General features: G+C 43.4%; 1 protein-coding gene across 1 annotated transcript; it reads left to right on the top strand.

The window, feature by feature from the left end:
* Positions 1 to 9,945: 9,945 nt before the first annotated feature.
* Positions 9,946 to 11,447, top strand: LOC113235021. The gene is made up of 2 exons (XM_026470545.1): positions 9,946 to 10,459; positions 11,126 to 11,447. Exons 1-2 carry the CDS (start codon positions 10,006 to 10,008, stop codon positions 11,260 to 11,262), a joined length of 591 nt encoding a protein of 196 aa, XP_026326330.1. The 5' UTR covers positions 9,946 to 10,005; the 3' UTR covers positions 11,263 to 11,447.
* The last annotated feature ends 3,769 nt before the right edge of the window (positions 11,448 to 15,216 follow it).

Raw genomic sequence — 15,216 nt, forward strand, 5'->3', positions numbered from 1 at the left:
GTTGATAACGATTATTTTGAGATAGTGTTGTTCTTGTAAGCATATATATTATCGATATTCTGTTATTAAAACAATTGACTACGAGATTTTTATTGTGTCATTATTACTTTTATTTTTAGAGGTTACCTACAAATCAAAAAAGATAGTAAGAATGGTTGGAATTTCTAGGACTGCCGAATATAAACATAGGATCAAATGCCATTTTCATTTGTTTACCTCATTTTTCAGAAAGACGCAAAAGAGGGTTGGCTCACAGTGCAAAAGGTTCGTAAAGCCATGGATCGAAAAATAGTAATGAGCTTCAGGACGAAAGAGGAACAGGCCAAGGCAAAAGAGAGGCTCTCGAAGGCAGAAGCCCATCTCGTTGTCGAAGAAATGAAAAACAAGGACCCGCTCCTGATCCTGAGAGACGTCCTACTGGACAATAAGGACGAAGCCGTCGTCAAACCTCTTCGGAAACAAAACCGGGAAATTTTTAGTGACCTCGACGAAGGGGAGGACAGGATTGTAATAAAATACAGGAAGAGAGCCCGGAACCCCCTGACCGGCCATATTATACTAAGTACCTCCCCGAAGATCTGGAGGAGGGTGGTCGATGCAAGAATGCTTCATGTTGACTTGCAACAAGTAAAAGTGGCAGATCAGTCGCCACTAGTGCAGTGTTCGCGGTGCCTAGCATACGGGCACGGGAGGCGCTTTTGCAAGGAAGCCGTGGACCTACGCAGCCATTGCGAAGGTCCCCACCTCAGAGCGCAATGCCCAGAATGGCTAGCGAACGCTGTACCCACGTGCCGTAACTGCAGCAAGGCGAAGTTGGGAAATGTGGAGCACAACGCATTCAGTAACGACTGCCCCACCCGCCAGAGATGGGACAAAATAGCGCGGTCAACAATAGCTTATTGCTAAAGTTGCCCACGGCGAAACACTCCCCCTACACGTTATCCAAGCTAACCTGCAAAGGAAACAGCTGGCCACACACGAACTATTCATGGAAGCAGGGAAGCGAAAAGCAGCCATAGCCCTATTGCAGGAGCCCTATGTCGGAGGAGCTAACAATGTGAAGGGACGTGGAGGCGCGAGGATCTTGCAGTGCACTAATCCAGGAAATAGGACTGTAAAAGCTGCAATAGTCGTATTTCATCCAGATTTACAGATTATCCAGTACCCTCAACTCACCACAACCAACATCTGTGTGGTTCGGATAAAGACTGGTGCCTGAGAGGTCACTTGCATTTCCTACTACTTTGAAGACACAGAGCCCATAGCTCCATACCTAGACCAAATCCGGAAGATCGCAGACCAGGTCAAACCAAGAAAGTGGCTCTTCGGGGGGACTCCAACGCAAAGAGTACGTGGTGGGGGAGTAACAAAATTGATGTCAGAGGTGAAGAGATGGCCGGAGCGCTTGATGATTTGGGCCTGATCGTACTGAACAGAGGGGAAATTCCAACCTTCGATGTAATAAGAGGCGGCAAAAGATACTCAAGCCACGTGGACGTGACTGCCTGCTCTGTGGAACTGCTGTACCTGGTAGACTGCTGGAGAATCGCTGAAGACCTGACGAGTTCGGACCACAACGGCATAGTATTCGACATCCACCCACAAAAAATTAAACCAAACAAAATTAAAAGAACAACGAGAATTTATAATACCAAAAAAGTTAATTGGGCCGCATTTCATGCGAGATTAGGCCATTTAAAACAAGAGCTTGAACTTAACAAATCAAAATTAGAAGAGATAAATACAATTGAAGCATTAGAGTCAGTAGTTACCAAATTCATAGAAGCCATAAGTAGAACCTGTGAAGGAACAATACCAAAATAAGTAATAGAGAGAAACTCACCTTGCCGTGGTGGTCCGAGGAGCTGGAAACATTGAAGAAAGAATTGGCTACCAGGAAGAGTAGAATCAGATGCGCTGCACCAGTCCGCAAACCGAAGGTCGTAGAAGAGTACCTGAAACATAAAGAGAAGTACGAATCAGAAGCGGCAAAGGCCCAAATCAGAAGCTGGAAGGAGTTTTGCGAGAAGCAAGACAGAGAGGGCCTTTGGGAAGGCATTTATAGAGTGATAGGCAGAACGAGTAAAAGGGAAGAGGATATACCGCTGGAGAGGGACGGGGAGGTGTTGGACGCGAGGGGCTCTGCGAAGCTCCTGGCTGAGACCTTCTACCCAGAAGACCTAGAGGAGAAAGACAATGCCGAACACCGTGCAATGAGGCTGCGAGCCAAAGCCGCTAACCAACCGACCCAGAACTGCCTGCGGGACCCGCCCTTTACGATGGTTGAACTAAAAATTGCTATCGCCTCATTTAACCCGAAGAAGGCACCAGGTGGAGACGGGTTTACAGCGGATATCTGCCTCCACGCTGTAGAACACGAACCTGACTTTTTTGTTGGCCTAAAGAATAGATGCCTGATCTGCCACCACTTTCCCAGAGCGTGGAAGGAGGCTACGGTAGTTGTTCTAAGAAAACCTAATAAAGAAAACTACACAACTCCTAAAGCATACAGGCCTATTGGCCTCTTATCTGTCTTGGGAAAAACACTAGAAAAACTGATAGTGGCAAGGCTCAAATTCCATCTGCTCCCAAAAATTAGTTCCCGCCAGTACGGCTTTATGCCACAAAGAAGCACCGAAGACTCTCTATACCCTAGTTAAACACGTGAACGATAGAGTGAACGAAAAGAAACTGATAACATTAGTGTCACTGGATATAGAGGGAGCCTTCGACAGCGCCTGGTGGCCAGCCATTAAGGTACGACTGGCGGAGGAAAACTGCCCCATAAACATAAGAAAAATCATGGACAGTTATCTAAGTAATAGGAGGGTCACGGTCAAATATTGCGGAGAAGAACACCGGAGGGAGACCCAAAAGGGTTGCGTGCAGGGGTCAATAGGGGGACCAATACTTTGGAACCTACTCCTGGACCCACTTTTAAAACGATTAGAGCAGAAGGGCCACTATTGCCAGGCATTTGTGGATGACGTGATTCTTGTTTTTAATGGAGAGACGGCCCAGGAGGTACAGAGACATGCCAATGCCGCCCTCGAGTGCGTTCGTGAGTGGGGTGTCACGAACAAACTAAAATTTGCGCCTCACAAAACGAGCGCAATGATTATCACGCGTAAATTAAAACGCGACACTCCACGCCTGAGCATGGGAGGTGTAGGCATTGGTATGTCTAAAGAATTGAGGCTACTGGGAGTCGTCTTGGACGAGAAACTTACGTTCAATTCACATGTCCCTGGAGTATGTAAGAAGGCGGTAGGCGTATATCACCAGTTGCAACGCGCCGCAAAAGTTAGTTGGGGACTACACCCGAAGGTGATACGGACAATATACACCGCAACAATCGAACCAATAATCCTGTATGCCGCCAGCGTATGGGCTCCTGCGGTAAAAAAGTTAGGAATCCAAAAGCAGCTAAACTCAGTTCAGCGAGGTTTTGCTCGAAAGTTGGTTAGGGCCTACCGCACCGTCTCCTTGAACTCGGCACTGGTTCTGGCTGGGATACTCCCCCTCATACATTCGAGTATTCGTACATTCGAGTACGCGAGGTAACGTTACTATATGAGGCTAAGGGAGGGATGACCCAGTCAGTACTGAGAGACAGGGAGGTGGAACGGATGGCACCGGCGCTGGAATCCTCGCATCCCGCAGAGCATATTGGCTGGGAGTTCAAAAGACTGGTAGACCAGGAACAGGTAGACCACAATAGCAACTTCGACATTCGTATATTCACCGACGGCAGTAAGGTTCAGGGCAAAGTCGGGGCGGCACTATCCATGTCGAATGGAGCTACTGACACCAAAACCCTCAAACTTACCTTGCCGTCGTATTGCACCGTCTACCAGTCGGAGCTCCTAGCCATATGCAAAGCAACACAGGAGGCTGTTAAGCTTAAAGTAAATAGCATTGGAATCTACAGCGACTCGATGACAGCACTACAAACTGTAACGAACCTGGGTGCCCTCCACCCACTTGCAGTCGAAACCCGCCAAAATCTGAGAGCGGCCTTGCTCCAGAACAAACATGTATGTTTGTTCTGGATTAAAGCTCACGCGGGTCTGGAGGGTAACGAACGCGCCGACCACCTTGCTAAAGAGGCCGCTGTAGGTTCCAAACGCAGGCCAGACTACAACCTGTGCCCGGTTTCGTTCGTCAAGCGAATCATTCGGATGGAGTCATTAGATGTACTTCCCTTTGACAACCGGAAAGGTTCTTAGGTTTTCGCGATTGTTACACATAGGAAATGAAACTATTTTTCCGGATTTAAATCGCGTATATTTGTTTTTTTAAACAAATCGACGTTTCGGGCCCTTTACAGGTCCCATGGTCACGGTTGACTGAAGTGGTACAGTCTTCAACCAGTTATGTCTAATACTAATGCAAACCACCATATTTTTTCACTATAGTTACAATAGTTATTAATTAAATACCTTGTTTTTAATTTTACAAAGAAAACATTCCAATTTACGCTACATTAAGTTTTACAAATTATTTTATTGAATGAATTTTTATTAAGTTTAATTTATTATTAATTATTAATAGAAATTAGAATAAACTAAAACATATTAATTAGTACTGCAGTCTTATGTCTGTTTGGGATTTTTGACGGAAGACTGCAGACTGCAAACTTAATGTAGCGTAAATTGGAATGTTTTCTTTGTAAAATTAAAAATAAGGTATTTAATTAATAACTATTGTAACTATAGTGAAAAAATAGGGTGGTTTGCATTAATATTAGACATAACTGGTTGAAGACTGTACCACCTCAGTCAACCGTGACCATGGGATCTGTAAAGGGCCCGAAACGTCGGTTTGTTTGAAAAAACAAATATACGCGATTTAAATCCGGAAAAATAGTTTCATTTCCTAACCGGAAAGGTTACCAAAGGGTACTACAAAAATGGCAAAATGAGGAAAGTTGGCATTTAAGATGACGTTACGTATTTTCCGTTCCCGTGTTTGACACAAATCAATGTAATGATATCTCTTTTGGCTTACGACAGTACGCCGCAGTTAAACAAAGACAATAAAATGTTTATATTTTCAACGTCTAAATGCATCATATACATATTAACTTCTTTTTATAAGTATTTATATATGTCAATATAACACATCCTTTGGTTTCCATAGTCTAAGACCTACCTAAACCAAAAATGTACCTACTACTGGTGCCACTATTCTGGAGGTTCCAGGGGCTACTAGTAGTAAAAAGGCTGACTCTCGTGCCCAGAAGCTGAAAGAGACCTTGGCAGAGGACACAGTGCGAGTTTCCAGACCCATGAAATGCGCGGAATTGCGCATTTCGGGGCTGGATGACTCTATTACTCCCGAAGAGGTGGCATCTGCAGTTGCTCTCGCTGGAGGATGTGCGGCAGAGGTTGTCAAGGTTGGCAACATTCAAAAGGATCCCTCAGGATTGGGAACGGCATGGCTGAGAGTCCCAGTCGAGGCCGCAAAGAAGTTGACTACCGGAGGTAGGGTGCTTGTGGGGTGGGTATCGGCCCAGGTCAGACTCCTTGACCCAAGGCCCATGAGATGCTTCCGCTGTCTGGCATTCGGGCACGTCAGAGCCCAATGCACAGCGGAAGCTGACCGCAGCATTAGGTTAGGTTTTTTTTTTTTTTTTTTTTTTAATACTTATACCTCCGACTTAAACGAGGGAGTCTTTATATAGCTAAATATCTCTTCCATACCAGTTCTCGCTGTTATTCCTCTCGCACTTTCATTCTACATACTGTTTCTTTCTATCATTCATCTCTGTCGCTCGTGGGATTTCGTCGCGGGTGGGATTTCCCGTCTACTTATTTCTATATTTATTCCTACATTTATTTATGCTTCCTTTTTTCAGAACATGGACAGGATTAGGGGTTACGTTTTATGATCATCGTCGCACATCTTTTTATATCTGTATTTTATTATTCTATTACATTTTTTCTTATTTCTATTTCATCTTTATACTATTACATTTCCTTATATTCTAAGTTACAATTTTACTTATATCTTTATTCACATATATGTTATACTAAAATATATACAATATTTTGTTAACATATATTTACTTATACAATTTTATTTCTATTAATTACCTTAATAACTACTTTTTTACAATACTCTAGGAAAATTTCTTTACTTTTGTTTGACATAAATTTACATATGTTTTCAATTGCCATCTTGGACTCCAGTATTATTTCGGCGTTATATCTTTCCGCGGCGAAGACTGGGCATTCCAAAAGGATATGCGGAATTGTTTCGGGGATGCCGGGTTCGCATATGCACGATGGGCTCTCCTTGCACCCGAAACGATTCAGGTACTCGGAGAACCCACCGTGCCCGGTCATCAGCTGTGTCGTTACATTTGTTAATTTTATCTTCCTAACTATCCTGTACGCCGCCACCGCATCAGGGAAGAAAAGTTTGGTGATCCCTGCTGTATTGGAATTTTGATACCTTTGATTCCATTCGTCAAGCGATCGCATGCGGATGCTTCGCCTGACGAATGAAATCGGGCACAGGTCGTAGTCGTGTTTTCGTTTGGAACCCACAGCGGCCTCTTTGGCGAGATAGTCCGCACGCTCATTTCCCTCCAATCCTGCGTGGGCCTTTATCCAAAATAGGCTAACATCTTTATTTTGGAGCGAAGCAGTTGCCAAATTTTCGCGAGTTTCCACTGCTAGGGGATGGAGGGAAAGCACATTTGTTACGGATTGGAGCGCTGCCATTGAGTCGCTGTAGATTCCAAAGCTGTGTGCCTTGAGTCTTAATAGCTCCCGGGTTGCCCTGCAAATGGCCAGTAGCTCTGCCTGGTAGACCGTGCTATATGATGGCAAGGCAAGTTTGATGGCCCTGATTTCGGCTGTGCCATCCCAAATGGATAACGCAGCCCCAACCTTACCCTCAACCTTACTGCCATCGGTGTAAATGAGAATGTCAAAGTTTCTGCTTTTATCTAGCTGCTCCTGGTCTACCAGGCTTTTGAATTTTAAGTCAATATACTTTGCAGGGTGAGGGGACTTTATCGCCGACGTCATTTGCTCCACCTCTCTGTCTCCCAGGACCGACTGGGGTACCCCCTCTTGGCCTCATATAATGAAGCCGCTTCGCGTACGCGTATATCGAGAGGGAGGATCCCTGCCAGTACCAGTACCGAGTTCAGAGAGGCGGTGCGATAGGCTCTACATAGTTTTTGGGCGAAACCTCTTTGGACTACATTAAGCTGCTTTTGAATCCCCAGCTTGTTTACTGCCGGTGCCCATACGCTGGCGGCGTACAAGATGATGGGTTCGACAGTCGCTGTGTAAATTGTTCGGATGACCTCCGGATGAAGGCCCCAGGTTACCTTTGCAGCGCGCGCAAGCTGGTGGTACACACCTATCGCCTTCCTGCATACCTCCGTGACATGAGCATTAAACGTCAGTTTGTCGTCTATAGTCACACCCAGAAGTTTAATTTGTTTAGACATGCCAATGTCGATCCCGCCCATGCTCAGGCGTGGGGTGTCGTATTTTAACTTGCGCGTCACTACCATCGCGCTTGTTTTCTGTGGCGCAAACTTGAGTTTATTCACGGCACCCCACGCCTGGACATATTTGAGAGCGGCATTGGCCTGTTCCTGAGTCTCTTGGGCTGTTTCGCCGTCAAAGACGAGAACGACGTCATCCGCAAAAGCTTGGGCGTAGTGTCTTCGTTGCTCCAATCCTTTTAAAAGTGGGTCCAGCAAAAGGTTCCAGAGAATAGGGCCGCCGATGGGATAGGGATCCCTGCACGCAGCCTTTATTGGTACCTTTTTTGTACGTTTCCCCGCCATAGGTAACCTGGACTCTCCTGTCCCTCAGGTAGCTGTCCATGATCCTCCTTATATTCACCGGGCAATCTTCTTCAGCCAGTCGTACTCTTATTGCGGGCCACCACGCGCTATCGAAGGCTCCCTCTATGTCCAGTGAAACCAGTAATACCAATTTCTTTTGAGCTAGTTTTTTCTTTATGTATTGCACTAGGGTATAGAGGGAGTCTTCGGTGCTCCGTTGGGGCATGAAGCCGTACTGGCGTGCGCTCATTCCGGGAACCAAGTGGTGTTTTAGTCTTGAAACTATCATTTTCTCCAACACCTTCCCAAACACCGGCAGCAAGCCTATTGGTCTGTAAGCCTTTGGGGTGGTGTATTTGTCCTTGCCGGGCTTCCTCAGGACGACCACTGTCGCCTCCTTCCATGCCTTAGGGAAGTGTTGAAGTGCTAGACATTTATTAAGCATACTGAGGAACAGGTCTGAGTCGTGTTGAACCACGTTCAGGCAGATATTCGTACAAAGACCTCTGCTTTTTATAAAAACGTACTATGCTGTGATTACGATATTATAGTATTAGCGGGAAGCTCAGGAGGCGGGACTTAAAGGTGGCGTGATTTCCCACTCCACCCCACTCCGAGCTGCAGCGAGGAGAATAGCGAACAGAACAACGGACGACCATTCTGGCGCGACGCTTAGTAGGCTTCGGATCTAAACTATTAGTGAAATATTCGTGATAGCTTAAATATTTTATTCTGTAAATCTTGTAAAATAAAGTTAGGTTGATTATTGTTCCTTTTTTTTTAAATATCCTTACTTCTGATCCTTAATATCAGAAGCGGGATAGGTATCCCACCCGCGAGTGGCATCCAGACGTTTTTTTCGGGATAATTATTTCGATAAGTTTACGTTTTGTGTGGTGATAAAATTTGAATTGATTTTTGCTTAACGGTCGTTGCTGCATATCTACATTTTGTTTCGTTGCTTATTCTAAAGTGCTTTAACAAAATACTTTAGCTAATTAGATTTAACGAAATTCTGCTTATTATTCGTAATGTAGTATAACGGTCACTTTTCAAATTAATTTTTTGATTAGTTGTTTATTCCAAAGTACTTTAAAAATAGTGTCGCTAATTAGATTTATAAATACTGCTAATTAGGTACTCGTACTGTAGTGTAACGGTTACTTTTAAATTTATTCTTCTTAGTGCTCAACGCTTAGCAAGCTTTGATTAATTGCTCTTGTAATTTAATTCCGTTTAGTACTATGTCTGAAGGTGCGTCAACTAGTAAAGGTAAACGACGTACAAATAAATCGAGTGAAAATGATCAGGTACTCGAGTCGATTTTAAATAAATTAAAAGCAATCGAAGATAGGTTAGACGCTCCGTCAGCGCCAGTGCCGCCGCCAGATATTCCCATACAGGTTTCTTCGCGGCGCTACAGCACGCCGTCGCTGCCGCAGCTTACGGAACACCCTCACGTAGGCACGGAGGCTCTTACCGTCTTACAGCCAGAAGTTCTGCCTGTGAGATTATATTACAAGTACTCTACCACCGGCGAAGACAATCGTTTGCTTTGCTTTATTCCCAAGGGTCATAGACTCAGTTTACTTCGAATTTTCCATGATGAACACGATCACATCGGCATTGACAAAACGACTGAATTGATACTTCGACACTTTTGGTTCCCCGGTTTGAGACAATTCGTACGTAAGTACATAAATCATTGCTTAACATGTTTGACGCATAAAAAAATTCCCCGTGCTTCCCATCAGCCTATTGTCTCGTGGTCAAAACCTGATATTCCATTTTCTACTATTCATATGGACGTGTTAGGCCCGTTACCCGAATCAAAAGGGTTTAAGTACGCACTTGTCGTAGTAGATGCGTTCTCAAAGTACTGTCTATTATACGCATTATACAGACAAGACGCCGATGAGCTTAAGCGGGCGTTTACAAATACAGTGTCACTATTTGGCACGCCTTCGCTTGTTGTTAATGACCGCGGTAGAATGTTCGAAAGCAACAATTTTCAAAGTTGGCTTACTGAGCTGGGTTGTACAACTCATTTCATCACACCCGAAATGCATCATGAAAATGGTCAAGCGGAACGCTATTGTCGTACTGTACTAAATTTATTACCAGTCGAAGTAAATAACAAGAGTTCCGAATGGTCCGATGCTTTATGGAGAGTTCAACTTATTTTGAATATGACTAAAAGCGCTACAACACAGTTATCGCCGTTACAATTACTAGTAGGCATTGATGCAACGACCCCTGTCTTACGCTCGCTAGTACGCGACATCGCACTTAGTAATTCGAACGCAAATCGTGAGGCCTTAGTTTCCCTGAGAAGGCAACGAGCGAATGAACTTTTAGCTGCCAATCAAAGACGACAGAACGAGACGGTGAACGAGGGTCGTAGACCGCCGCGTGCTTATAAAGTTGGAGGTCTTGCTTTTGTCATTAAGAGCAGTCAGAGAACTGGAAAGTTCGATTCTGGGATGAGAGGTCCATATAAAGTTATAACAGTTCTTCCTCACGACCGATATGAGCTTGAATTACTGTCTGGTTCGTACGGCAAGCGCACTCAGGCAGCTTCTGAGTATATGGTACCTTGGCGCGGCGAGTGGACACCAGAGGCGTGTTCGGCTTTCTTTGAAAGTAAGTGCGATTGCTAGATATGTGAATTACGTGCACTCATTCTATTATCTAGTGGAATCGTGGCAGACTGTGGCTTTGTTGCAGTAGCGACTATTAGTCGTGGCAGACTACGCTTGCGTGTCGTAGTGCGGCTCTTAGCCGGCAGACCATGGGCGCGACAAAAGGTCGGTCATGGTGTAGCGAGATTGGTTGGTAGTAGTAACCGGTGGACCGAGGCCCCCTGTTGCGGCAGACTATGGCATATGAAGTAAATTGATGACGAAAGGCCGAGGCTTTACATCATGTTGCAATTGCTGCGTATGTTATTGTAGTGACATGCGATTGTCACGGCAGACTACAACGCTCGCTGGCAACAGTTTTACTGTTGTGGTAGACCATGGTATTTTGGGGGGATGTACTTGGCCACGTGACAGGATATCGTCCGAATAATTTCAACAGTATACAATGTCCGTTTATTTAAGTCATAGAATTCCAATGTGTAATAGAATTTCAATGTGTAATTGTGCGTATGACTGGCTATTATGAGAGTCTCGTTTTGTGTCGAATGCCTTGAGCGCTCACGAGTTGTTCGGTACAAAACGTTGTTTGTCGTGTGAATGGTTTAACAATGCAACAAGTGTTTTTGTACTTGACGGTCCATAAAAATTCGATTTTTTGTAATTACAGCTGACGAGCGACCTGACGAGACTGACTACTCTCCTGAAAGGCAAATAGCTGAGCATCCTCCTGAAGAACAAGCAGACGAGGACGTCTCGCAGTCAGGAACGGCCGTATTAGCGGGAAGCTCAGGAGGCGGGACTTAAAGGTGGCGTGATTTCCCACTCCACCCCACTCCGAGCTGCAGCGAGGAGAATAGCGAACAGAACAACGGACGACCATTCTGGCGCGACGCTTAGTAGGCTTCGGATCTAAACTATTAGTGAAATATTCGTGATAGCTTAAATATTTTATTCTGTAAATCTTGTAAAATAAAGTTAGGTTGATTATTGTTCCTTTTTTTTTAAATATCCTTACTTCTGATCCTTAATAATAGTATTATGTGAAACTTGGTTGAATAGCACCATTTTTGACTGTGAACTATTTAGTGATCGATATGTAGTGTACAGACGCGATCGTGAGACGACTGGATTCCACAGAAATAAATCAGGTGGCGGGGTACTCATTGCCGTGACAAAACGTATGTGCTCACGCAGGGTGCCTGGATTTGAAAGTGAATGCGAGGACTTATGGGTGGAATTAGATTTCCGTAGAGGTCAAAAATTATTACTATGTAGTGTTTACCTCCCGTCGCCAATTCAAAAAGATATCCTTGACCATTTTATAGATAATACGAATAACGTTTTGGATTCGAATAAAAAAACCTTAATTTTGGGTGACTTTAATCTCAGCGGTATTGATTGGAACAACAACGATAGTAGCGGTACTTCGTCGTTTGGATCCTCTTTTGGTGCCAAGAGTATGTATGAAAAATCTCTTATAGAATTTTTGGCGTTAAATGGGCTGACTCAACATAATTACATCCTGAACAAGGACGACAAAGTCTTAGACCTTGTTCTTTCTAACACAGGGATCTCGAATGTGAAACGTAGTGACCTATCGTTAAGTAATCTCGATTCTTATCACCCGCCATTGGAATTCGCAATCTATTGTCAAAATTCATCTGCATCATCCAATACAGTTACCAAAGAAAAATATAATTTCTACAAAGCTGACTGACAAAATAATCAATGATTTAAACTCAACGCCCTGGGAGATTACCCTTTCATCTAAAGACTCCATAGATGCAATGGTGGATAAATTTTATAAAATATTGAAAGTGGCTATAGCCAAGCATGTACCAAAATGCAAACCTGCAAAAGGTAATTATCCGGTCTGGTATACGAACGAACTGATTCGCCTTCTAAATGAAAAACACAAACTCAGAAAAAAAGTAACAAAATACAAAAACCCATTAGATGAGCTGGCTCTGTGTACACTAAAAAAAAGATGTATAAATCTAACGAACAGTACTTACATAAAATATATTACCGATATAGAGAGGTCACTGTCAGAAAATCCTAAATTGTTCTGGACGCACATAAAAAATAAAAGGCGAAACACTAGTACTTTCCCAACATCTATGAGATCTGGGAGTTGCGAAGCTACAGGAGGGGATGGAATTTGTAATTTATTTGCCTCCTACTTTGCTTCTGTTCATAAGAGCAGCTCAGATTCCTTCTCTTCACAGGAATGCACAGACGATTCCTCTCTCAGCTCTCATCCTCTTGGTATTGTTCAATTTTCTCAGGAAGAAGTTCAACAAGTTATAAAGCGGTTGGATCGGAAGAAGGGTGCCGGTCCGGATGGTATACCTTCAGCATTTGTGGTTCAATGCTGCGAACCACTCTCTTTACCTCTCACAATCATTTTTAATGCATCTCTGAGAACCGGTGTTTTCCCATCAACTTGGAAGGAGGCAACAATTGTCCCAATTTTTAAATCAGGAGACGGTTCTTTGGTGCAAAACTATAGACCCATATCAATATTGTCAGTGTTCTCTAAGGTATTTGAGTCTCTTTTGTGTCGTCTCTTGGCCTGGCATATTAATCAATTAATCTCACCCCAACAGTCTGGCTTCCTTTCATCTCGTTCTACAACGTCAAGCCTGGTATCCTTTTTGGCGTTTGTTACCGATGCTCTTGACGCGCGTGGGTCCGTAGATGCCATTTATACAGATATAAGTAAAGCTTTTGACTCCGTAGATCATAGGATCTTGCTAAATAAACTTTCTCTGTTTGGTATCACCGGTAAACTTCTTGAATGGTTTTCTTCTTACCTGGGTCAACGTTTGTCTAGGGTTGTGGTGGATGGTTTCTCTTCTGTACCATTCTCATCCGTATCCGGAGTCCCTCAGGGTTCTCACCTCGGTCCGGTCCTTTTCAATATCTTTATCAATGACATCGTACATGTCTTCAAACATGTTACTTGCTTCCTTTATGCGGACGATATGAAGCTTTGTTTACCGATCAATAGTAGCAATGACACCCTTCTCTTACAACATGATTTGGATCAACTTATTCGCTGGTGTAATAAAAACAAATTACTTTTGAATATCGGCAAATGCAAGTATATCCGGTTCACAAGATGCAAAAACACCATGTCGCCGGCATATGACATCAACGGTCATATTTTGGAGGAGGTGGACACAATCCGCGACTTAGGAGTGACCCTGGACAAAAAGTTACTTTTTCACAAGCACATAGACAATGTCGTCACGAAGGGATTTCAGATGCTTGGATTTGTGCTGAGAAATGCAAAAGATTTTAAAAATCCCTCCACAAAGATATCGTTGTATTCGTCTTTGGTGCGGCCCAGCCTGGAATATTGCTGCCAGGTCTGGACCCCGCAATATGAAGTACACATAAAACAAATTGAGCGTGTTCAAAGAAGATTCATGTGGCATCTTTCTTATCAGGCTCACAAAGTTCAGGAGCTGCCCTCTTATGAGGATCGCCTTTCTCATTTTAACTTAATGAGTTTGCGGAACAGAAGATTGCTCTTGGATCATATGTTTTTACACAAGATCGTCAATGGAGCCGTAGATTGCCCCTTCCTGTTAGGATTAGTGAACATCAACGTACCCCTGAAGCTACCTCGTTTGAATAGGTTCGTTCCATTTTCAGTTAAGGGTAGTAGAAGCAATCTGGGTCACCACGCCACCATGAATCGACTGCAAAGACAATATAACCTCTTGTGTAAGCAAGGTGACTGTCTCATCGACATTTTTTCATATAGTACCTCACGCTTTAAACGCGCAATAAAGTCTTCTCTCGTGTCCGCGTCATTGTAGTTATATAAATATGTTTGTTTATTGTCGCAGCTATTGTTATTTTGATTTTTAAAGTAAACTTTTTAATTATATCTCATTATTTTTTAAATCTCTGATGCTGATTATCTTACACTTAAGCAATTGTATCTTTGTCTATTTTGATTCGGTTTTTACAATATGTTTTTTTTTATAATTTCCTTATAATTAATTATTCATTTTATTGTACTCATTAATATTGTATTTTAATTGGAGTTTTTTGTAATTTAATAATTATTTAATTTCATTTGTTTATTATTCTGATTGTATTATGTCCACATTTGCATGCCGTGGCGACCTATAATTAAGGCAGAATTAAGTATAGTCCCTGTGTCACTGTTTGTACATTGTTATAGTTAATTTCATGTCTTGTTGGTTGTCCTAAATAAATAAATAAATAATAAATAAATATCCGCAGTGAATCCATCGGCACCCGGCGCCTTCTTCGGGTTGAAGGATCCTATTGCCAGCTTTAGCTCCGTAAGCGTAAACGGTGGGTCCTGTCTGAGATCATGAGTATCCTCATTAATCCGCCGTGGGGCGACGGCTTCAGAATACATTGTCGCCTCCCCATACATGCCCGTGGGGGTCGTAAGAGGCGACCGAGGGCGTCACAAGTGTCCATCTGCTTAGCATTGTGGTAGGCTCTGTGCCGACTGGATAGCGACCACAGTACACACGGCGGAAAACCCTCCACAGTGAAACGCTTTTGCGAATCGCGTTCAGGGATCAGTTGGTGTACATCCAGTGCATTTGGCCAGACCGGCAAAATGATAGTGACGGAGTGAAGATATTTGTGTTTTCCATCCGTTACTCTCATCTCTGGACTGTATTCGCACTTTCCATCAGGCGCGGTGCAGTCATTTTGTCGAGTCGCAATAAAAAAAAAAAAAAAAAAAAAAAAAAAAAAAAA

The sequence above is a fragment of the Hyposmocoma kahamanoa genome, unplaced genomic scaffold, assembly GCF_003589595.1.
Source record: "Hyposmocoma kahamanoa isolate Upper Pololo Valley unplaced genomic scaffold, ASM358959v1 86911, whole genome shotgun sequence".
Taxonomy (NCBI): Eukaryota; Metazoa; Arthropoda; class Insecta; order Lepidoptera; family Cosmopterigidae; genus Hyposmocoma; species Hyposmocoma kahamanoa.

Excerpts from the sequence above, each read along its gene's own strand:
- LOC113235021 (XM_026470545.1), top strand. The coding sequence starts at position 10,006 with ATGACTAAAAGCGCTACAACACAGTTATCGCCGTTACAATTACTAGTA. Across the intron at positions 10,460-11,125 it reads GTGTTCGGCTTTCTTTGAAA|CTGACGAGCGACCTGACGAG; the intron begins GTAAGTGCGATT and ends TTGTAATTACAG.